The sequence below is a fragment of the Oncorhynchus mykiss genome, chromosome 13, assembly GCF_013265735.2.
Source record: "Oncorhynchus mykiss isolate Arlee chromosome 13, USDA_OmykA_1.1, whole genome shotgun sequence".
Lineage (NCBI taxonomy): Eukaryota > Metazoa > Chordata > Actinopteri > Salmoniformes > Salmonidae > Oncorhynchus > Oncorhynchus mykiss.
Window position 1 is genome coordinate 18,387,275 of NC_048577.1, and position 24,239 is coordinate 18,411,513.

Consider the following 24,239-nt stretch of genomic DNA (forward strand, 5'->3'; position numbering starts at 1 on the left):
CATGCTTTCCACCTGGTTACCCCTACCCTGAACAACAGCCATCCACCCCCCACAGCAACTCGCCAAAGCCTCCCCCATTTCTCCTTCGCCCAAATCCAGATAGTTGATGTTCTGAAAGAGCTGCAAAATCTGGACTCCTACAAATCAGCCGGGCTAGACAATCTGGACCCTATCTTTCTAAAATGATCTGCCGAAATTGTTGCAACCCCTATTACTAGCCTGTTCAACCTCTCTTTTGTATCGTCTGAGATTCCCAAAGATTGGAAAGCTGCCGTGGTCATCCCCCTCTTCAAAGGGGGTGACACTCTAGACCCAAACTGCTACAGACCTATATCTATCCTACCCTGCCTTTCTAAGGTCTTCGAAAGCCAAGTTAACAAACAGATTACCGACCATTTCGAATCCCACCGTACCTTCTCCGCTATGCAATCTGGTTTCAGAGCTGGTCAAGGGTGCACCTCAGCCATGCTCAAGGTCCTAAACGATATCATAACCGCCATCAATAAGAGACATTACTGTGCAGCCGTATTCATTGACCTGGCCAAGGCTTTCGACTCTGTCAATCACCACATTCTTATCGGCCGACTCAACAGCCTTGGTTTCTCAAATGATTGCCTCGCCTGGTTCACCAATTACTTCTCTGATAGAGTTCAGTGTGTCAAATCGGAGGGCCTGTTGTCCGGACCTCTGGCAGTCTCTACGGGGGTGCCACAGGGTTTGATTCTCGGGTCGACTCTCTTCTCTGTATACATCGATGATGTCACCCTTGCTGCTGGTGATTCTCTTATCCACCTCTACGCAGACGACACCATTCTGTATACTTCCAGCCCTTCTTTGGAAACTGTGTTAACCTCCAGACGAGCTTCAATGCCATACAACTCTCCTTCCGTGGTCTCCAACTGCTCTTAAATGCAAGTAAAACTAAATGCATGCTCTTCAACCGATCGCTGCCCACACCTGCCTGCTGTCCAGCATCACTACTCTGGACGGTTTTGACCTAGAATATGTGGACAACTAAAAATACCTAGGTGTCTGGTTAGACTGTAAACTCTCCTTCCAGACTCACATTAAGCATCTCCAATCCAAAATTAAATCTAGAATCGGCTTCCTATTTCGCAACAAAGCATCCTTCACTCATGCTGCCAAACATACCATTGTAAAACTGACCATCCTACCGATCCTTGATTTCGGCGATGTCATTTACAAAATAGCCTCCAACACTCTACTCAACAAATTGGATGCAGTCTATCACAGTGCCATCCGTTTTGTAACCAAAGCCCCATATACTACCCACCACTGCGACCTGTACACTCTCGTTGGCTGGCCCTCGCTTCATACTCGTCACCAAACCCACTGGTTCCAGGTCATCTACAAGTCTCTGCTAAGTAAAGCCCCGCCTTATCTCAGCTCACTGGTCACCATAGCGGCACCCACCCGTAGCACACGCTCGAGCAGGTATATCTCACTGGTCACCCCCAAAGCCAATTCTTCCTTTGGCCGCCTTTCCTTCCAGTTCTCTGCTGCCAATGACTGGAACGAACTGCAAAAATCACTGAAGCTAGGCTGGCTTCCGGGTTGGATGCACGCTGTGTTAAGAAGCAGTGCGGCTAGGTTGGGTTGTGTATCCCATACGGGAGTTGTAGCGATGCTATTCATTGACTACAGCTCAGCGTTCAACACCATAGCGCCCTCAAAGCTCATCACTAAGCTCAGGACCCTGGGGCTAAACACCTCCCTCTGCAACTGGATCCTGGACTTCTTGACGGGGCAGCCGCTAGGTAGTTTGGGTAGGTAACAACACATCCGCCATGCTGATCCTCAACACATTGGCCCCTCAAGGGTGCGTGGTCAGTCCCCTCCTGTACTCCCTGTTCACTCATGACTGCATGGCCAGCCACGACTCCAACACCATCATCAAGTTTGCCGATGACACAACAGTGGTAGGTCTGATCACCAACAACGAGGGGAGGGGAGCCTACAGCCTATAGGGAGGAGGTCAGAGACCTGGCCGTGTGGTGCCAGGACAACAATCTCTCCCTCAACGTGATCAAGACAAAGGAGATGATTGTGGCCTACAGGAAAAGGAGGACCGAGTACGCCCCCATTCTCATCGACGGGGCTGTAGTGGAGCAGGTTGAGAGCTTCAAGTTCCTTGGTGTCCACATCACCAACAAACTATCATGGTCCAAACACACTAAGACATGAAGAGTCGTGAAGAGGGCACGACAAAACCTATTCCCCCTCAGGAGACTCAAAAGGTTCTACAGCTGCACCATTGAGAGCATTCTGACTGGTTCCATCACTGCCTGGTATGGCAACTGCTCGGCCTTCGAGAGTAGTGCATACGGCCCAGTACATCACTGGGGCCAAGCTTCCTTCCATCCAGGACCTCTATGCTAAGCTGGTGTCAGAGGAAGGCCCTAAAAAATGTCAAAGACTCCAGCCACACTAGTCATAGACTGTTCTCTCTGCTACTGGAGCGCCAAGTCTAGGTCCAAAAGGCTTCTTAACAGCTTTTACACCCAAGCCATAAGACACCCAAACCAAAAAGTTTATTTTCTTTTCTTTGAATTTACTACAGAGACCTACTTTGATCTTCACCAATACAGCCAAGAGACTGCTTCTTAATAAAATACTAAGTCTTAATAAAGAGAGATGTACAAGAAGCTAATATTTTAAGAATTGGCTGAAGAACTTGTAAAGGTAGATTGCAAGAAAAATGTCTCCTAGACAGTTACTTCTCTCCTTGTGAACACATCAACGTTGTTTTAGTACGATCCTGAACCTACGTAGGAACACACTAGGAAGTAAAGTGACCCTGGCCTGTATCCACAAAGCGTCTCAGAGTAGGAGTGCAAATCTAGGATCAGTTTAGTGTTTTAGCTCATAATGAGTAACATTACATGGACAGAGGGGACCTGATCCTAGATCAGCACTCTGAGACGCTTTGTGAATAAGGGCCCAGGCAAGTATATATGTGCTCTCAACCAGCAGCCAATGTATCCATTGACAGAGGGTCATAAATCCATAACAGTAACATGTAGGAGCCTTGCTGCCTGTCCCAGTCTAGTTTATACACCATATTCCAGTCATTAGGTCCCAATAAATGATGGAAGTGCTGATGCTGAAGCCTTGTTTTCAGATCACAGTGCAATCTGTCAATCACTGATCTAACACTCCTTCACAGGCCAATCATGACGTCATCCCAACGCTGAAACACACAGGATGGGGGGAAATCCCAGAAGTGTGAAACCATGGTAAACACGGATCTCAACGTGCCAATCACCATGGAAACCACGGGTCTCAAAGTGCCAATCACTGAGGATATATCAGGCTGACCTCTGACACCTATCCTGGGAGGTTAACTCAAAGCAGCCTGGGTAAAGGCTGAAGCAGACTGAATATAAACGCAGACACATAGTCATTTCCTTACATGCCACACGTTGTCAGTAAGTGGTGGTCAAAATACTAACATTCCTCTAGAGCAGGGGTAGGCAACTCCAATCCTTGTGGGCCTGATTGGTGTCACATGTTTTCTCCATCCCTAGCAAACACAGCTGATTAATCAAACTGCATTCTAAACTGAAGATCATGATTAGGTGATTATTGGAATCAGGTGTGTTAACTGGGGCTGGGGCAAAACTGTGACCCCAATCAGGCCCTCGAGGACTGGAATTGCCCATCCCTGCTCTAGAGGCTGGAGAGTGGTGTCAGACAGACAGGGTACATCATCCATGACTAGGAGGATGAGACATTAGACCATAGTGAGTTCTGGTCTCCTGCCACATGACACATTTCCCTTCTGAGGAAGTGATGACTCATAGGTCAGTGTAGTGACGTACTGTAGAGCAGAACATTATTCATTCTGTAGTGTAGATAGAGCAGAACACCACTGCTGAGTGAGGGGGTCAGCTACAGTGTCATCATTAGTATGCTACATCATTGTTAATTCAGGACTAAGTGGCAGCGGTATAATTAGAATGTTGTGGACATGACTACTGAGTGAGGGGTCAGCCAGGTGACATCATTAAGAAGGGTCAGCACTAGCTACTGAGTGAGGGGTCAGACTAGTGACGTCATTATGAATGGACAGCACTAGCTACTGAGTAACGGTGCTTTTAAGACAACTGGGAAAGATGAAAAAAAACTAGCTCAAATCATGGCGTCCGTGATCTTCAGGTCGGAAAGTTGGATCCAAGTCGGATCTCGTTTTTTCAAAGTTCCTGGTTGTCTTGAACCACTGAAGTCTGAAGTCAGACATTTCCGAGTTCCCAGCCTAGTGACATCACTAGCTCCTGAGGGAGAAGGTCAGTTTAGTAGCATTATCAATAGGGAAGATAATAGGGAAAGTTGTTTTTCACTCCAGCTGAGAGGGACAATGCCCTAAGGTTTATGCACTCACTCACTGTTGTAAGTTGCTTTGGATAAAAGCATCTGCTAAACGGCATATATTATTTATTGTTATATTACATGCAGTAAACAGTTCATTGTCGGTTTACAGGTTGCCTAGATGAAGCTGAATCGTGACTTGTACAGTTTATAGTTTGAACCCATGCTACTCTATTCTTTATCTAAAACAAAGAGAATGGCAGGGCACTGTTCTTATGGTTCCCCCTGTCTGTAGGACAACTGTAGCCCTCCAGTAACCCAGTTTCACAGCATTACAGTTGGGTAGCTGAGCCTAGACATCCATCACTGTCAGCTAACTGAGAGCCTCACCTCATCTACCTCTCTACCTGTCAGACGGGATGAAGAGGGACCTGCGGTGGGCAAGGTGTAGAATACAGAAGATGTATGACCTGAAAGGAACCCCACTGTTCTATTTAAACAGATTATACTCCCTTCTATTCTATTATAATGAAATCGTTGAAGCAACTTTGCTTCTATTCTTTGTTATTATTGTTATGAGTGGTGTGTTGAATGGGTTTTCTATAAACTTGATTTGATCAAGTCATGATTTACTCATGTTCCCGAATTGGCAACATACAGGGATTATTATACTAACTACTTACACTTTATATGCTCCGTCATACTCAAGAAAAATAAAATAATTTGTGTGTTATTAGTTTAAGCAGAATGTTTTTGTCTATTGTTGTGACTTAAAGGAAGATCAGATACATTTTTTGACCAATTTATGTAGAAATGCAGGTCATTCCAAAGGGTTCACATACTTTTTCTTGCCGCTGTAGTATTTGAACTTAGATCTGATTAAGTGACATACAGTTGAAGTCGGAAGATTACATACACCTTAGCCAAATACACTGCTCAAAAAAATAAAGGGAACACTTAAACAACACAATGTAACTCCAAGTCAATCACACTTCTGTGAAATCAAACTGTCCACTTAGGAAGCAACACTGATTGACAGTAAATTTCACCTGCTGTTGTGCAAATGGAATAGACAACAGGTGGAAATTATAGGCAATTGGCAAGACATCCCCAATAAAAGAGTGGTTCTGCAGGTGGTGACCACAGACCACTTCTCAGTTCCTATGCTTCCTGGCTGATGTTTTGGTCACTTTTGAATGCTGGCGGTGCTTTCACTGTAGTGGTAGCACGAGACAGAGTCTACAACCCACACAAGTGGCTCAGGTAGTGCAGCTCATCCAGGATGGCACATCAATGCGAGCTGTGGCAAGAAGGTTTGCTATGTCTGTCAGCGTAGTGTCCAGAGCATGGAGGCGCTACCAGGAGACAGGCCAGTACATCAGGAGGCGTGGAGGAGGCCGTAGGAGGGCAACAACCCAGCAGCAGGACCGCTACCTCCGCCTTTGTGCAAGGAGGAGCAGGAAGAGCACTGCCAGAGCCCTGCAAAATGACCTCCAGCAGGCCACAAATGTGCATGTGTCTGCTCAAACGGTCAGAAACAGACTCCATGAGGGTGGTATGAGGGCCCAACGTCCACAGGTGGGGGTTGTGCTTACAGCCCAACACCGTGCCGGACGTTTGGCATTTGCCAGAGAACACCAAGATTGGCAAATTCGCCACTGGCGCCCTGTGCTCTTCACAGATGAAAGCAGGTTCACACTGAGCACATGTGACAGTCGTGACAGTCTGGAGATGCCGTGGAGAACGTTCTGCTGCCTGCAACATCCTCCAGCATGACCGGTTTGGAGGTGGGTCAGTCATGGTGTGGGGTGGAATTTCTTTGGGGGGCCGCACAGCCCTCCATGTGCTCGCCAGAGGTAGCCTGACTGCCATTAGGTACCGAGATGAGATCCTCAGACCCCTTGTGAGACCATATGCTGGTGCGGTTGGCCCTGGGTTCCTCCTAATGCAAGATAATGCTAGGCCTTATGTGACTGGAGTGTGTCAGCAGTTCCTGCAAGAGGAAGACATTGATGCTATGGACTGGCCCGCCCGTTCCCCAGACCTGAATCCAATTGAGCACATCTGGGACATCATGTCTCGCTCCATCCACCAACGCCACGTTGCACCACAGACTGTCCAGGAGTTGGCGGATGCTTTAGTCCAGGTCTGGGAGGAGATCCCTCAGGAGACCATCCGCCACCTCATCAGGAGCATGCCCAGGTGTTGCAGGGAGGTCATACAGGCACGTGGAGGCCACACACACTACTGAGCCTCATTTTGACTTGTTTTAAGGACATTACATCAAAGTTGGATCAGCCTGTAGTGTGGTTTTCCACTTTAATTTTGAGTGTGACTCCAAATCCAGACCTCCATGGGTTGATACATTTGATTTCCATTGATAATCTTTGTGTGATTTTGTTGTCAGCACATTCAACTATGTAAAGAAAAAAGTATTTAATAAGAATATTTCATTCATTCAGATCTAGGATGTGATATTTTAGTGTTCCCTTTATTTTTTTGAGCAGTGTACATTTAAACTCAGTTTTTCACAATTTCTGACATTTAATCCTATTCCCTGTTTTAGGTCAGTTAGGATCACCACTTCATTTTAAGAATGTGAAATGTCAGAATATAGTAGAGAGAATTATTTATTTCAGCTTTTATTTCTTTCATCACATTCCCAGTGGGTCAGAAGTTTACATACACTTGGTAGCATTGCCTTTAAATTGTTTAACTTAGGTCAAACTTTTTGGGTAGCCTCCCACAGGCTTACCACAATAAGTTGGGTGAATTTTAGCTCATTCCTCCTGACAGAGCTGGTGTAACTGAGTCAGGTTTGTAGGCCTCCTTGCTCGCACACGCTTTTTCAGTTCTGCACACAAATTTTCTATAGGATTGAGGTCAGGGCTTTGTGATGGCCACTCCAATACCTTGACTTTGTTGTCCTTAAGTTATTTTGCCACAGCTTTGGAAGAATGCTTGGGGTCATTGTCCATTTTCTTTAATAGTAGCCTCTCTAATATCAAACATGTAGGGTGTGGTGTACCACAGGGTAGCTCTCTAGGCCCTTTACTCTTTTCTATTTTTACCAATGACTCGTCACTGGCATTAAACAAAGCCTGTGTGTCCATGTATGCTGGTGATTGAACCATATACAGTGCCTTGCGAAAGTATTCGGCCCCCTTGAACTTTGCGACCTTTTGCCACATTTCAGGCTTCAAACATAAATATACAAAACTGTATGTGGGACACAATCATGAAGTGGAACGACATTTATTGGATATTTCAATTTTTTTAACAAATCAAAAACGGAAAAATTGGGCGTGCAAAATTATTCAGCCCCCTTAAGTTAATACTTTGTAGCGCCACCTTTTGCTGCGATTACAGCTGTAAGTCGCTTGGGGTATGTCTCTATCAGTTTTGCACATCGAGAGACTGAAATTTTTTCCCATTCCTCCTTGCAAAACAGCTCGAGCTCAGTGAGGTTGGATGGAGAGCATTTGTGAACAGCAGTTTTCAGTTCTTTCCACAGATTCTCGATTGGATTCAGGTCTGGACTTTGACTTGGCCATTCTAACACCTGGATATGTTTATTTTTGAACCATTCCATTGTAGATTTTGCTTTATGTTTTGGATCATTGTCTTGTTGGAAGACAAATCTCCGTCCCAGTCTCAGGTCTTTTGCAGACTCCATCAGGTTTTCTTCCAGAATGGTCCTGTATTTGGCTCCATCCATCTTCCCATCAATTTTAACCATCTTCCCTGTCCCTGCTGATGAGCTGTGTTGCTTTTACGCCAAACATAACATTTTGCATTGTTGCCAAAAAGTTCAATTTTGGTTTCATCTGACCAGAGCACCTTCTTCCACATGTTTGGTGTGTCTCCCAGGTGGCTTGTGGCAAACTTTAAACGACACTTTTTATGGATATCTTTAAGAAATGGCTTTCTTCTTGCCACTCTTCCATAAAGGCCAGATTTGCGCAATATACGACTGATTGTTGTCCTATGGACAGAGTCTCCCACCTCAGCTGTAGATCTCTGCAGTTCATCCAGAGTGATCATGGGCCTCTTGGCTGCATCTCTGATCAGTCTTCTCCTTGTATGAGCTGAAAGTTTAGAGGGACGGCCAGGTCTTGGTAGATTTGCAGTGGTCTGATACTCCTTCCATTTCAATATTATCGCTTGCACAGTGCTCCTTGGGATGTTTAAAGCTTGGGAAATCTTTTTGTATCTAAAACCGGCTTTAAACTTCTTCACAACAGTATCTCGGACCTGCCTGGTGTGTTCCTTGTTCTTCATGATGCTCGCTGCACTTTTAACGGACCTCTGAGACTATCACAGTGCAGGTGCATTTATACGGAGACTTGATTACACACAGGTGGATTGTATTTATCATCATTAGTCATTTAGGTCAACATTTGATCATTCAGAGATCCTCACTGAACTTCTGGAGAGAGTTTGCTGCACTGAAAGTAAAGGGGCTGAATAATTTTACACGCCCAATTTTTCAGCTTTTGATTTGTTAAAAAAGTTTGAAATATCCAATAAATGTCGTTCCACTTCATGATTGTGTCCCACTTGTTGTTGATTCTTCACAAAAAAATACAGTTTTATATCTTTATGTTTGAAGCCTGAAATGTGGCATAAGGTCGCAAAGTTCAAGGGGGCCGAATACTTTCGCAAGGCACTGTACGTGTCAGAAACCACAGCTAATGACGTCTCTAAAACCCTTAACAAGTTATCAGTATAAAAGACACCTGTCCACAACCTCAAACAGTCACACTCAAAACTCCACTATGGCCAAGACCAAAGAGCTGTCAAAGGACACCAGAAACAAAATTGTAGACCTGCACCAGGCTGGGAAGTCTGAATCTGCAATAGGTAAGCAGCTTGATTTGAAGAAATCAACTGTGGGAGCAATTATTAGGAAATGGAAGACATACAAGACCACTGATAATCTCCCTCGATCTGGGGCTCCACGCAAGATCTCACCCGTGGGATCAAAAGGATCACAAGAACGATGAGCAAAAATCCCAGAACCACACGGGGGGGACCTAGTGAATGACCTGCAGAGAGCTGGGACCAAAGTAACAAAGCCTACCATCAGTAACACACTACGCCGCCAGGGACTCAAATCCTGCAGTGCCAGACGTGTCCCCCTGCTTAAGCCAGTACATGTCCAGGCCCATCTGAAGTTTCTTAGAGAGCATTTGGATGATCCAGAAGAAGATTGGGAGAATGTCATATGGTCAGATGAAACCAAAATATAACTTTTTGGTAAAAACTCAACTCGTCGTGTTTGGAGGACAAAGAATGCTGAGTTGCATCCAAAGAACACCATACCTACTGAGAAGCATGGGGGTGGAAACATCATGCTTTGGGGCTGTTTTTCTGCAAAGGGACCAGGACGACTGATCCGTGTAAAGGAAAGAATGAATGGGGCCATGTATTGTGAGATTTTGAGTGAAAACCTTCTTCCATCAGCAAGGGCATTGAAGATGAAACGTGGCTGGGTCTTTCAGCATGACAATGATCCCAAACATACCGCCCGGGCAACGAAGGAGTGGCTTCGTAAGAAGCATTTCAAGGTCCTGGAGTGGCCTAGCAAGTCTCCAGATCTCAACCCCATAGAAAATCTTTGGAGGGAGTTGAAAGTCCGTGTTGCCCAGCAACAGCCCCAAAACATCACTGCTCTAGAGTAGCTCTGCATGGAGGAATGGGCCAAAATACCAGCAACAGTGTGTGAAAACCTTGTGAAGGTATATAACGTATATAACAAAGTATTGAGATAAACTTTTGTTATTGACCAAATACTTATTTTCCACCATAATTTGCAAATAAATTCATAAAAAAATCCTACAATGTGATTTTCTGGATTTTTTTCTCATTTTGTCTGTCATAGTTGAAGTGTACCTATGATGAAAATTACAGGCCTCTCTCATCTTTTTAAGTGGGAGAACTTGCACAATTGGTGGCTGACTAAATATTTTTTTGCCCCACTGTATGTTGTTCTGTCCTTCAGCTATTCTTGTCTATTAATGTTCTGTATTATGTCATGTTTCATGTTTTGTGTGGACCCCTGGAAGAGTAGCTGCTGCTTTTGCAACAGCTAATGGGAATCCAGATAAAATACCAAAAAAACAATTGTATCTTCCTCCCACCCACACACAAAGGTCCCAGCACAGACCCCCAGCAACCTCCCTATTCCCTCTTCTTCAGTGTCCTCCTTCTTGGCTATTTCTTCCTCCCACACTTCCAGCAAAAAGGCTTCCCTCTCTTTAGGGCTGTAGCGGTCATGAAATTTAATCAGCCAGTGATTGTCAAGCAAATAACTGTCAGTCTCACTGTAACTGACCATCAATTAACATAAACACATTTAGCATCTTCTGGCTTCCACACATAGTCTACAAGCCACTGATGCAGACCTTTGGAACATCTATATTTTAAAAAGTAAAATAAATACATGTAATATAGCCTACACCTTCACAATAAGTCCATTATTTATTTTAGACAGGTCTAAAGAAGCATGATATGAAGATAATGTAGTCTAGTTCAGATGAACAGAATAGCATACTCTGAGTTGTCCTTATGTTAGGTCCTGATGTGGCTATGCCAAATGGCTGTAGGCTAAACTAGTTAATTTAGCAGACAAGATTTGCTTGGAATTCCGTGGCATTATATTTTATATTATTTTATAGTATGAAGAATACAAACGATTTGAGGGTGTGCACACATGCAACTATTCTGTTTCTTATGCTGGGCAGTGATAGGCTAATATTGTCACCCATCAGACTATTCTTGATTTAATCTTGTCTTTACATATAGTAAATAATATATGTATGACATTTGTTTTGATTAAGAATGGACCATTATCATGCACCTGTCTCGAAACAGGGGCAGTGGGGGAAAAATACATGTCTGCGCACTTAAAGAGTGAATGGAGGATACTTTTCCTGTGGTTCATTTCCAGCCAGGCAGCCTATACTCCTGTTGTAAAGATAAACAATGTGCTTAATATTAGGAAAGTTGAGGAATAAATATAGTAGGCCTAGTCTATAGAAAGCTTAGGGGAATCTCCTCTTTTTAGTAGAGGCCATCACTCTTTTTTCTCGTACAATTGCATAGCCTATAAAAATGTGGTGGTAAATGAGCTCATGGGCTCTCATGAAGTGTTTGATTAGATTTTTAGTTACATTTGCGTTGATGTCAGAGTGATTTGAGGGACAATAGAGGGCTGAGTACCAGGCAGTTAGAAGGTTGATAGGCTACTAATGACCATCAGCAGCATCAGAGCTTGGAGAAGCCTAATTACCGTGACTAACCGGTCACATGGAATATGATGGCCTTCATGACTCGTGACCGCCGCTGTGGCGGTACTAAAGTCACCGTAACAGCCCTACCTCTCTCTCCCCCTCCTTCATTCCTTCCTCTCTTTCCACTCTCCCTCCTGTGTGGCATCCCAAGCTTTAGAGAACCACCACTAGATTGAACAGGATTCACCACACTTGAACTGTATTGTTACACACACACACACACACACACACACACACACACACACACACACACACACACACACACACACACACACACACACAAGCACACCACCCTGCTATTCAGAATAATACATGACAACACAGTAGCGATATCTAGATTAGAGATATCCAGATTAGAGATAACAGACATACAACATACTCACATGTATCGGAGTTCTGACTCTCTTCTGACCAGCACATCTCGAATCCTGTCAATCTTGAACAGCTCTCCCTCGATGTCATCTATGGTGATGGTGGAGTCTGCCATGGAGACGATGTCCTCTTCTGATCAGAGAGAAGGACAGACAAACGTTCTGTTTTTTCTATTAAACTCCTTTCCAGTTCTACATTTTGGAATGATATGGATATGGTAGAATAGGTAGGCAAACGTGTGCTCACGTGCAAACATGCTCTCACACACACACACACACACACACACAGTCGCACATGCACACGCACGCACACACACACAGTTGGATTGGCATAGCAAAGTAACATTGTGACAAGATAAAGCTTGCATATGCATAAATATGGCTGTATCACACATGTCCTACTGTAGCATAATGGATAAGGTAGCTTGGGACAAGATCATCATCTTTGTATGCTGCCCAGCAAAACATTGATTTTGTCTGGTTCAATGCAGGCTAAGGAATTCAATTAGGGTTTGTTCCAGGATTAATCAAATACATACAGTTGAAGTCGGAAGTTTAAATACACCGTAGCCAAATACATTTAAACTCAGTTTTTCACAATTCCTGACATTTAATCCTAGTAAAAAATCCCTGTCTTAGGTCAGTTAGGCTCACCACTGTTTAAGAATGTGAAATGTCAGAATAATAGTAGAGAGAATGATTATTTCAGATTTGATTTCTTTCATCACATTCCCAGTGGGTCAGAAGTTTACATACACTCAATTAGTATTTGGTAGCATTGCCTTCAAATCATTTAACTTGGATCAAATGTTTCAGGTAGCCTTCCACAAGCTTCCCACAATAAGTTGGGTGAATTTTGGCCCATTCCCCCTGACAGAGCTGGTGTAACTGAGTCAGGTTTGTAGGCCTCCTTGCTTGCACACACTTTTTCAGTTCTGCCCACACATTTTATATAGGATTGAGATCAGGGCTTTGTGAAGGCCACTCCAATACCTTGACTTTGTTGTCCTTAAGCCATTTTTCCACAACTTTTGAAGTATGCTTGGGGTCATTGTCCATTTAAAATACCGATTTGCGACCAAGTTTTAATTACTGATGTCTTGAGATGTTGCTTCAATATATCCACATACTTTTCCTCCCTCATAATGCCATCTATTTTGTGAAGTGCACCAGTCCCTCCTGCAGCAAAGCATCCCCACAACATGATGCTGCCACCCCCATGCTTCACAGTTGGGATGGTGTTCTTCGGCTTGCAAGCCGCCCCCTTTTTCCTCCAAACATAACAATGGTCATTATGGCCAAACAGTTCTATTTTTGTTTCATCAGACCAGAGGACATTTCTCCAACAAGTACGATCTTTGTCTCTATGTGCAGTCGCAAACCGTAGTCTAGATTTTTAATGGCGGTTTTGGAGATGTGGCTTCTTCCTTGCTGAGCAGCCTTTCCGGTTATGTCGATATAGGACTGATTTTACTGTGGATATAGATACTTTTGTACCTGTTTCCTCCAGCATCTTTACAAGGTCCTTTGCTGTTGTTCTGGGATTGATTTGCACTTTTCGCACCAAAGTACGTTCATCTCAAGGAGCCAGAACGCATCTCCTTCCTGAGCGGTATGATGGCTGCTTGGTCTTATGGTGTGTATACTTGCGTACTATTGTTTGTACAGATAAACGTGGTACCTTCAGGCGTTTGGAAATTGCTCCCAAGGATGAACCAGACCTGTGGAGGTCTTGGCTGATTTCTTTTGATTTTCCCATGATGTCAAGCAAAGAGGCACTGAGTTTGGAGGTAGGCCTTGAAATACATCCATAGGTACACCTCCAATTGACTCAAATTATGTCAATTAGCCTATCAGAAGCTTCTAAAGCCATGACATAATGTTCTGGAATTTTCCAAGCTATTTAAAGGCACAGTCAACTTAGTGTATAAACTTCTGACTGACTGGAATTGTTTTGATAATCTATCTGTAAACAATTGTTGGAAAAATTACTTGTGTCATGCACAAAGTGTCCTAACCGACTTGCCAAAACTATAGTTTGTTAACAAGAAATGTGTGGAGTGGTTGAAAAACGAGTTTTAATGACTCCAACCTAAGTGTATGTAAACTGCTGACTTCAACTGTACACAGCAAAAACTGAAAAACAGAGAGATATGCTTCTTAAAAAAATAAATCTAGCCGGTGCCTAGCACTTTATCTCTGATGAAAACAATTCATTTAGTCACAAAATCCACGCTTTGGCAGCAAGTTGGAGGCTACTTCCTCAGTCATTGTTATGAGAAACGTTGAAGGTAAAAAACCTTTCAGTCTTTGAGTACAAAGACTTTTTACCAATTTCCCAGCGTGTGAGAAGCAGAGGTAGAAGAACTGTGTTCCTTATAATTACTGTTGATGGTCTGAACCCATGGAGACTCTGGGGAACCATTTGAAAAAAGAGTTGACTGTCCGAGTGCTCTGGTGCAGACTGGCTCACACAGTGAGTGAGTTAGTGAGTAAATGAGAGAGACACTGAGCGAGAGAAAGAGAAGGTTTGCGCACGAGTGAGTCTGCCTATGTGTGTCCTACCTCCCTCACTCCCTTTGAGCGGAATATAAATCACCAAGAAAAATAAGTCTAAGTATGAACAGCTACTTATGTGGTTTTACAACGGCGGCCAGACATCAGCACAAGGAAATACCTAACAGAATGACATTATAATAAATACTTATGTTTATGTCAATGTGCATTTCTTGAATTTATGCAGGGCACACCTTGCCAGGCCATTTCTTTAAGTTGCTTTATAACATTTACTTGGCTTTATACTACTTTGGTAACCAAAGTGTAATTGCTACTGGTAGTTTACCATCCTTTACCTCTATTCCATCTAACCTGCTGTTACATAATGTGATCATAGACAACCTTTATAAGCTTCGTCACATCTCAGCCGCTACATCTCACTCATTTATCTGTCTGCCCCAAGCTGTTAACATCAAGCTTCGTTTTCCCTCAGTCCCAATAACTAGTGTGAGATGGAGCAAGTTCAAAGCATTTCAGCTTCAGACCCGGTGCAGAATTTCAATTGAGCTAAACACTCTGCCATGACATCAAACATTCCACTGCGTCCACCGCCCCAACTCCCTATTGCTTTCACAGATTTATGCCTACTTGTCGCACAAAAGAGAATTATACATTTATTTACCATCTGATCCTAGATCAGTATTTCTTGATCAAACGTTCAACTGCATCCATTCTCCACAACTGCCTATTTCTTTCGCAGATTTACACCTCCAAGTCACAGAAAAAAACTGATTATACATGGATTTAACTTTATTTATTGATCCTAGACCTGTCAGAAAGACCAGTAATTCCTTGTTGAAGGCGTATTGAGGTATGCTGATGAGTGTCCTGTGTGCCAAAAGACTGTGTTAGCCTGCTGAGCTAAAGGAAGTCAGAGGTTCAACAGTTCGGTCAGTCTGCCTTCTCTTCCTCCGAGTCTCTTCTGAGTCTCGTCTGCTGGTGTCTTGGTTCCCTAGCGGCTCTGCTAACTAACTCTTCCCCGCTGTTGAGCAGCTCTGTGTTGAGCCCGACTAACTGAGACACTAGCTGGGCTGGGGATTGAGAAACCTCACACCACCACCCCTGACTTACAGAGAATCTGATAGTCTCCTTCTTCCTCCTGAGGGATGAGACTGTCTACTTTGATACTCTTTACCATGGCAAATACATACAAGATGTGTGTTTTGTCTGAAAGTCAATTGAAAATAAAGCGGAGAGAGAAGGGTGGGGGAGAGCGAGAGAGAGATATCCTTTTCTCCTCCTCACACAGGCTTGCCCCAGGGATGGCAGGCTAGACTGGGCTTGATGTGCAGAATCAGATATAACATCCTTTGAGGGAGCTGAAAGGAAGAGAAGAGGTGTATTCTAACTAGCACCAGCGGTGCGTTGTTACATCTGCTCCTGCCACGCCCTCTACTGCTCATCCTGTGTCTCCTTGACCTGCCGCCACTCCCCCAGTGCTCTCTCCCTCCCTCTGTGTGATTGTGTGGGTGGAGACAGGTGTGCTGGAGTCAGAGCAGATCCCCACCAGCTGCATCCTGTTCCATAATCAAGCCCTCTACAAATACTCGGCCTGCCACTTCCACGCTGCCAGATCATAATCTTTAATCAGTCAGTCTACGCTTCTAGCTGTTTGGTACTGATAGATCTTGTTATCCTGTTGTGCCTGTTTTCCTGGCCTGATGCTGTTTTCCTCTCCGCTACATTTCCACCCACTCTGACTCTGGTCCCTGTCTCCAGTCCCACGTCTCATCATCCTGCTACTCTGTCCTGGATTCCCCTCCAGACCCGCTTACCCTGTCCCAACCCCTTTCACTCCAGCCTCAGCCTCAGCACCTGGTTTCCTGCAACCCGCCCAAGCTTCCCCTGACCTGCACTCCATCTTCCCCCTGTGTTTCAATAAATACCTTGATTACTTCATCCCAGTCTCCTCATCTGAGTCTGCTCTTGGGTTCCCCTGTTCCACTAACATGCGTGGGTAAAATCACTGGGGAAGCCAAGCCCCTGTCCACAAGCCCCATCCACAAAAAAAGTCATAATACAACCTATATAGCATGTACAGTAACAGACAGTTACATGTAAGCTAGTTAATGTTTCTGACATTTTCGGTCCACTAACTATTGATGTAGCACCACGGAGAGTCACCGCAAGTCACAAAGAAAACAGGAGCTGCCTCCACTATTCCGGCACCATTTCAACTTCAACATTTCAACATCATCAAATCACCTCTGCTGAGTCTAATACAGTGACAACTCAAAGATACCAAAAACAATTTAGTCCAATCAATGTAAGCTAAATATGATGTGGTTGTCCATGGTTCTGATTTCTGTGTGTGTGTGTGTGCATGTTTGTAGAGAAAAGCCAATGCCATCCTCCTCTCTTTGATGTTGACAAAACGTTCTATCACTCTGTCATACAGTACATTCTTTTCATTTTTGTTGTCCTAGGCTACTTGGCTAAAATGCTTGCTCGCTAGCCTAACTTCCATTCATGGCAAACTTTGGCTAGTTAACATTATCCTTCTACATCTAGCTACATATTGAACTTGTATCAAATCAAATTGTATTAGTCACATGCACTGAATACAACAGGTGTAGTAGACCTTACCGTGAAATGCTTACTTACAAGACCTTAACCAACAATGCAGTTTTAAGAAAAATACCCCCCAAAAAGTAAGAGATAAGAAAAACCAATAATTAAACAGCAGCAGTAAATAACAATAGCGGGGCTATATACAGGGGTTACCGGTACAAAGTCAATGTGTCAATGTGTGGGGGCACCAGTGTCGAGGTAATTGAGGTCATTGTGTACATGCAGGTAGGGTTATAAAAGTGGCGATGCATAGATAATAAGAGAGTAGCAGCAGTGTATGGTGGGGTGCAAATAGTCTGGGTAGCCATTTGATTAGCTGTTCAGGATTCTTATGGCTTGGGGGTAGAAGCTGTTTAGAAGCCTCTTGGACCTAGACTTGGTGCTCCGATACCGCTTGCCGTGAGGTAGCAGAGAGAACAGTCTATGACTAGGGTGGCTGGAGCCTTTGACAATTTTTAGGGCCTTCCTCTGACACAGCCTGGTATAGAGGTCCTGGATGGCAGGAAGCTTGGCCCTGGTGATGTACTGCGCCGTACGCACTACCCTTTGTAGTGCCTTGCGGTCGGAGGCCGAGCAGTTGCCATACCAGGCAGTGATGCAACCCGTCTCAGGTCAGGGGCACAACAATGTATGAATTAATGGTTGGATCAGAATTGCTGGCCTCCTCCTAGCGACTCCTGTGGCGGGCCGGGCGCAGTGCACGCTAATCAGGTCGCCAGGTGCACAGTGTTTCCTCCGACACATTGGTGCGGCTGGCTTCCGGGTTGGATGAGCGTTGTGTTAAGAAGCAGTGTGGCTTGGTTGGGCTGTGTTTCGGAGGACGCATGGCTTTCGACCTTTGTCTCTCCCGAGCCCGTACGGGAGTCGTAGCGATGAGACAAGATAGTAACTACTAACAATTGGATACCACGAAATTGGGGAGAAAAGGGGGTAAAATTTAAAATAATAAAAAAAAAAAAAAAATTGCCATTATAATCATTGACCAGTACGGAGAAAAAAGTAAAAGCACAAGTACAAATCCCTATCTCTATCCATGGCTAATTTAGAAAAGGGACCATTTCAGCTAGCTGGCTAACTAGCCAAAGGAGGACAACAAGACAACAAGATGCAGCAATTCAAGTTTTTCTATCAATGACGTATCAATGGGATTTGAGAGCATACTTTTTTTTGGTGCGCCAGGACCATTCACAGTTGAGCTCGCTCAGTTTAGCTCAACACTGATTGGGAGACCAGATGCTCGCTGGCTTACTTTGCATTCAATGCTACGGGTGGCAACAATGTCCTACTCATTTGGACCAGACAGCATCAGATAGATGGCCTACACACAGAGAGACAGCGGGGCACGAGTTACATTCAGCCTTTTGCGAATTGAAGGAAAATGATGAAACACAGAGAGACTAAAGATAAATTATTGTATGTTTTTTTTGTCATTTTTGGGGGGAAGTCTGGCTTCCCTTGGCATCCAGTGTATATTCACTCTTATCCCTTTGGCATCTGTCAGCATTGTATTGTGTACAAGCCTGAGACTCCCAAAGAGCCAAAGCAGTCAGCGTTCTCAGCCAGGCACAAAGGACGCATACTTAGCTATATGAATCTTCACAGAGACGCTCAGCTGTGTTACTACAGTATGACACACTTCCTGATGTGACCAGCTACGACAGCGCTTACGTCAAGACAGCCATGGCACTTTCACTCCGGAGGGAGGGGTGGTCTCATCATAAAGACTGATTAGTGGACTCTGGATCGTAAAAACTTGCCAATGTTTCGAACTCCATTCAAGTAAACCTGACAACACTCCCAACATCTCCTGAAGTTCAAACCTCTCTTTAACTCTATTGTCTTTAGTGTCTATTCCCATCCATCCTCTGACCTACACTTCCTCCCTGTTAAGGACAACACCAGTGGCACGTTGGGATTTCAAAATGCCACAACAGGTTTCCCAAAAGCCATCAGTGAGAGGTTCACTGTGTACCCAGCCTCCGGCACCCATTACCTTGACAGCCATCATCACGTCTGGGGCTGAGAGGTTGGTCGGGTCTGGTGTAACTAGGCGGCATGTTCACAACCCTGCACTAAGGGAAAGAGATCGGAGTAGGGCTGGAGGGGGGTCATCCCTGGAGCTAGAGCTAGGGTCACTGTGAGAGTGCATAGCAGAAGTGTGTGTGTAATAGTGTGTGTGTGTGTGTGTGTGTGTGTGTGTAATAATGTGTGTGAGTGTGTGTAGAGAGAGAAATTCATAATAGAGACACTGGAAGAACAGTGATTCAATTCCTCTGCAGAGCTTCTCATGTTGAGACAACTTCTGTGTTCCAAACTCAATTAAAAAGTATACTACTACCTGGTTTTCAACCTCGCTCTGCGGAACTAACTTTAAAAGCTCTAAGTCCATGTCTCTCACCCTCCCTAAGAGAATGTCTAGCACACTGTCACTGCCAATTGGAGGACACTGCTGGATCTGTTAGCCAACCATTACACGTTAGCATTCAGCATCCACATAGCATATGTAATGTAGCATAGAACAATGGATGTGACTCCTCTGAAGTCTAATTATTTTATGCTTCGAAGAGAGCTGTCACATCGCGATTTAAACAAGGCCTCAATTTGCTGTCTTTCTTCTCCCCTCCCCCTATCCCTTATTTTTTCCCTCTCCATCAGCCTGGGTGGTTTTCTTCTTAAAGAGGTAGATATCACGCAGTGACGGACTAACGGACAGTCTAAAGGCAGGGCAGAAGGGAGGAGGAAGTGTAGAAGGAGGGAGGAGAGAGAGAGGAGCGAGTGAGGATGGGAAGACATGAGGGAGGGAGAGAGAGAGAGAGAGAGAGAGAGAGAGAGAAAGAAAAAGAAAGAAAGAAAGAGAAAAGGAAAGAAAGAGAAAGAAAGAAAGGAGAGATTCAGATTCCTCATTTTGAGGAAGTGCAGTAATGGCCTACAGGTACTTTGATTGAAGAGAAATAGAAGATAATGACTAAAACAATAAAGTGTTTAGTTACAAAAAAATATATAAATTATTCTCAACAAACAAACAATTTCCTATTCCTTTTGTTGTTGAAACATGAAAGCAAAAGGAGAATGACTCTGAGAGAATTGTTGATGTAATGATATCAATAGTGTGGGAACAGTGTGTCCTCAGCCTTGCAAAACTGACACTCACAGTGTTCCATTCTCAACGTCCTGTTAAGTCTCATCAGCAGGCCATCATCTATAATTTGGGGTGCAATTTACTGACTATAATGGCGTACACCCTGTGACTGTACACATTATTCTAAAATGGACACACACGTTATTGAAAAAACTCACTTATGGCATTACATCACCTGCCATCACATGGTTGGAGAGTTACTTATTCAATAGAACCCAGAGAGTGTCCTTCAATGGAAGCTTCTCTAACGTCAGATATGTACAGTGTGGTATCCCTCAGGGCAGTTGCCTTGGGCCATTACTCTTCTCAATTTTTAAAAACGATTTGCCACTTGTCTTACAAGAAGCTACAGTCAGTTATAGTCAGTGTCAGAATGGGTCATTAACAATAAACTGGCCTTAAATACATCTAAAACCAAAAGTATTGCATTTGGTTCAAAGCATTCTCCTATACCTAAACCTCAAATGGAGTTGTGCATTAAGGGTGTGACCATTGAACAAGTGGAAGAAGCTGAACTCATGGTCAAGTCATATTGACACAGCTGTTGTAAAGATGGGGAGAGGTATGTCTGTTATAAAAAGATGTTCTGCGTTTTTGACAAAACTGTACTACTTCAGGCGCGGATCTTGATTACTGTCTGGTAATATGGTCAGGTGGAGCAAAGAAAGACCCATTAAAGCTGCAGCAGGCTCAAAATAAAGCAGCACACCGTGTCCTTAACCGCACACACAGAACTAACGTCAACAACATGCATAATAGTATTTCATGTTTGAGGGTTTAGGAGAAATTGACAACTTCTCTTGTAGTCTTTTTAAGAAACATTTGTGTGTTGAAAATGCCTAAACATTTGAATAATCAATTTGAATACACTTCAAACAGACATACACTGTACATGCCGCACCAGACACACCACTATGGGTTTCTTCACTGTACCCAAACTAAAAACAGATGTAATGCGTCACTCAGTTACAGTGCCTTCGGAAAGTATTCAGACCCCTTGACTTTGTCCACATTGTTACCTTACAGCCTTATTCTAAATTTGATTAAATAAAAACAATATCAGAAATCTACACACAATACCCCATAATGACAAAGTGAAAACAGGTTTTGGGATTTTTTTGCAAATGCATTAATAATAAAAAACAGAACCTTATTTACATAAGTATTCAGACCCATTCTTATGAGACTTGAAATTGAGCTCAGGTGCATCCTGTTTCCATTGATCATCGTTGAGATGTTTCTACAACTTGATTGGAGTCCACCTGTGGTAAATTCAATTGATTGGACATGATTTGGAAAGGCACACACCTGTCTACATAAGGTCCCACAGTTGTCAGAGCAAAAACCAAGCCATGAGGTCGAAAGAATTGTCCGTAGAGCTCCGAGACAGGATTGTGTTGAGACACAGATCTGGGGAAGGGTACCAAAAAAATTCTGGAGCATTGAAGGTCCCTAAGAACACAGCGGCCTCCATCATTCTTAAATGGAAGAAGTTTGGAACCACCAAGACTCTTCCTAGAGCTGGCCACCCGGCCAAACTGAGCAATCGGGGGAGAAGGGCCCTCTAGAGTTTCTCTGTGGAGATGGGAGAAACTTCCAGAAGGACAACCATCTCTGCAGCACTCCACCAATCGGTTATTTATGGTAGAGTGGCCAGACGGAAGCCACTCCTCAGTAAAAGGCACAGTCTGCTTGCAGTTTGCCAAAAGGCACCTAAAGACTCTCAGACCATGAGAAACAAGATTCTCTGGTCTGATGAAACCAAGATTGAACTCTTTGGCCTGAATGCTAAGCGTCACGTCTGGAGGAAACCTGGCACCATCCCTACGGTGAAGCATGGTGGTGGCAGCATCATGCTGTGGGGATGTTTTTCAGCGATAGGGACTGTGAGACTAGTTAGGATCGAGGCAAAGATGAATGGAGCAAAGTACAGAGAGATCCTTGATGAAAACCTGCTTCAGAGTGCTCAGGACCTCTGACTGGGGCAAAGGTTCACCATCTAACAGGACAACGACCCTATAAGCACACAGCCAAGACAACGCAGGACTGGCTTCGGGACAAGTCTCTGAATGTCCTTGAGTGGCCCAGCCAACCCGACAGAGCTTGAGAGGATCTGCAGAGAAGAATGAGAGAGACTCCCCAAATACAGGTGTGCCAAGCTTGTAGTGTCATACCCAAGAAGACTCAAGGCTGTAATCGCTGCCAAAGGTTCTTCAGCAAAGTACTGAGTAAAGGTTCTGAATACTTATGTGAATTTGATATTTAATTTGTATTTATTTTTTATTAGCAAACATTTCTAAAAAACTGTTTTTGCTTTGTCATTATGGGGTATTTTGTGTAGATTGATGATGGGGAAAAAAACTATTTAATCAATTTTAGAATAAAGCTGTAACCTAACAAAATGAGGAACTAGTCAAGGGGTCTGAATACTTTCCGAAGGCAGTGTATGTTTAGAGCCATGTCATCATGGAATGCTCTGCCACCAGAGGTTATTCAGGCAAAAGCAAGTTTAACTATTAAAAACGGATTTAAAAAAAAACATATTCTATCACAGCACCTCTCCACTTTCTAAAGATCAAATGTAACTGTACTGTATATGAATAGTGTGTCAATATAATTCGTATTGTTTCTTGGTGTCTTTCCAATATAGAACTCGTATATTCTTTTTTATTTTGAATTGCATGTCCTTGTCTATAACTGTTCTGTACTTTGTCATGTATTTGTACGTTTTATGTGGACCACAGGAAGAGTTAGCTGCTGCATGTGCAGTAGTTGACGGGATCCTAATGAACTCAAATAAGCCCTCTAGTTACAGCTGTTGACTGCCACCTGTAGACGTGCATTATGAAACAAACATCAACGTCTGCATGCAACTGCAAGCATTTCCCCTGTAATAAATACTATTGTCTTCACTTTTCAGGTCAATTATGCACACACAAACAGTTCCATGTATTTACCTGTTTTGGAATTGTCTGTATTCCATTTAGTGCATTCCAGAGAGCCGTACTGATGTGATGATCCGTGTTTATTTTCCTTTTCCATCTCTCAAACGTGGGTTCGATTCCAAACTGGTCAAGGATGCGCTGTCAAACAAGTACAATGCTGTGTCTTGGAAACCGAAGGAAAACTAACAAGAAAAGGCAACTGGAGCAGTCTATGCGCACAGTCTTTCATTAAGTACCAAGCTGCATGGCAGAGAATTGTGTAAAAACGCTTCCAGAACGTGCTGGTGTTGTCACGCTCTTGCGGTTATTTGAGTTTGCGGTGTTCAAGCCAAGGCTGATGATGTTTTCAATACCAACTGTAAACTCGAATATATACTTTTATATTAGACCATGGCGCCACCTTACGTTAATCGGTGGTACTACATACATGTTCCCCACAGTATCCCTTTCATTCAACATCACTGTACTTAAAGGGATAGTTCACCCAAATTACAAAATTACACGTTGGTTTCCTTACACTGCAACGCTGCGTTCAAGAAAACGCAGAAATTGGAAACTCTAAAATGTCCAACTTGGAAATTCGTAGAAAGATGAGGTCATAGTTTCCCACTTGGAAAGTATTAAAATCAACCAATAGGAGGCTCTACACAAAAAACTTACACAAATTTGAACTCTGAGGTTCGGAGTTTACGAGTTGTCTTGCTTTGTTTTTAACATTTGTGGCACAAATCCCATGCAAGTCATGGTACAGTCCAAATAATCTAAAAGTATCTCAAATGTATTGTGAAGCTCAACAAAGTCCCTTCTAGATGATTTGAATATGATGTGGAAAAATGCTAATATCAGTATATATATATATATATATAATTTGTGCCATAAATGCAAAAAAATAGCGGTAGAACAGTACCAGGGAAACCTTGTCCATAGACTTATTGCTTATAGGGTAAAGAAATCAATGTCATTTTGTAATTTGGGTGAACTATCCCTTTAAGAATAGAATAATCAGCTCATTCATATTTCATTTCAGAAAAAG

At 43.6% G+C, this 24,239-nt stretch overlaps 1 protein-coding gene across 1 annotated transcript in view; it reads right to left on the reverse strand.

Annotated features, from left to right (window-relative positions):
- Window positions 1-24,105, reverse strand: part of LOC110485803 (bMERB domain-containing protein 1) — a 39,126-nt gene extending 15,021 nt beyond the window's left edge. Inside the window, exons 1-2 of the mRNA XM_036940468.1 lie at window positions 23,219-24,105; window positions 12,008-12,128 (exon numbers count right to left, since the gene is read on the reverse strand). Of these exons, the coding sequence (XP_036796363.1) occupies window positions 12,008-12,128; window positions 23,219-23,303 (206 nt within the window). The 5' untranslated portion in view covers window positions 23,304-24,105. The remainder of the gene's footprint in view (window positions 1-12,007; window positions 12,129-23,218) is intronic.
- Window positions 24,106-24,239: the final 134 nt, after the last annotated feature.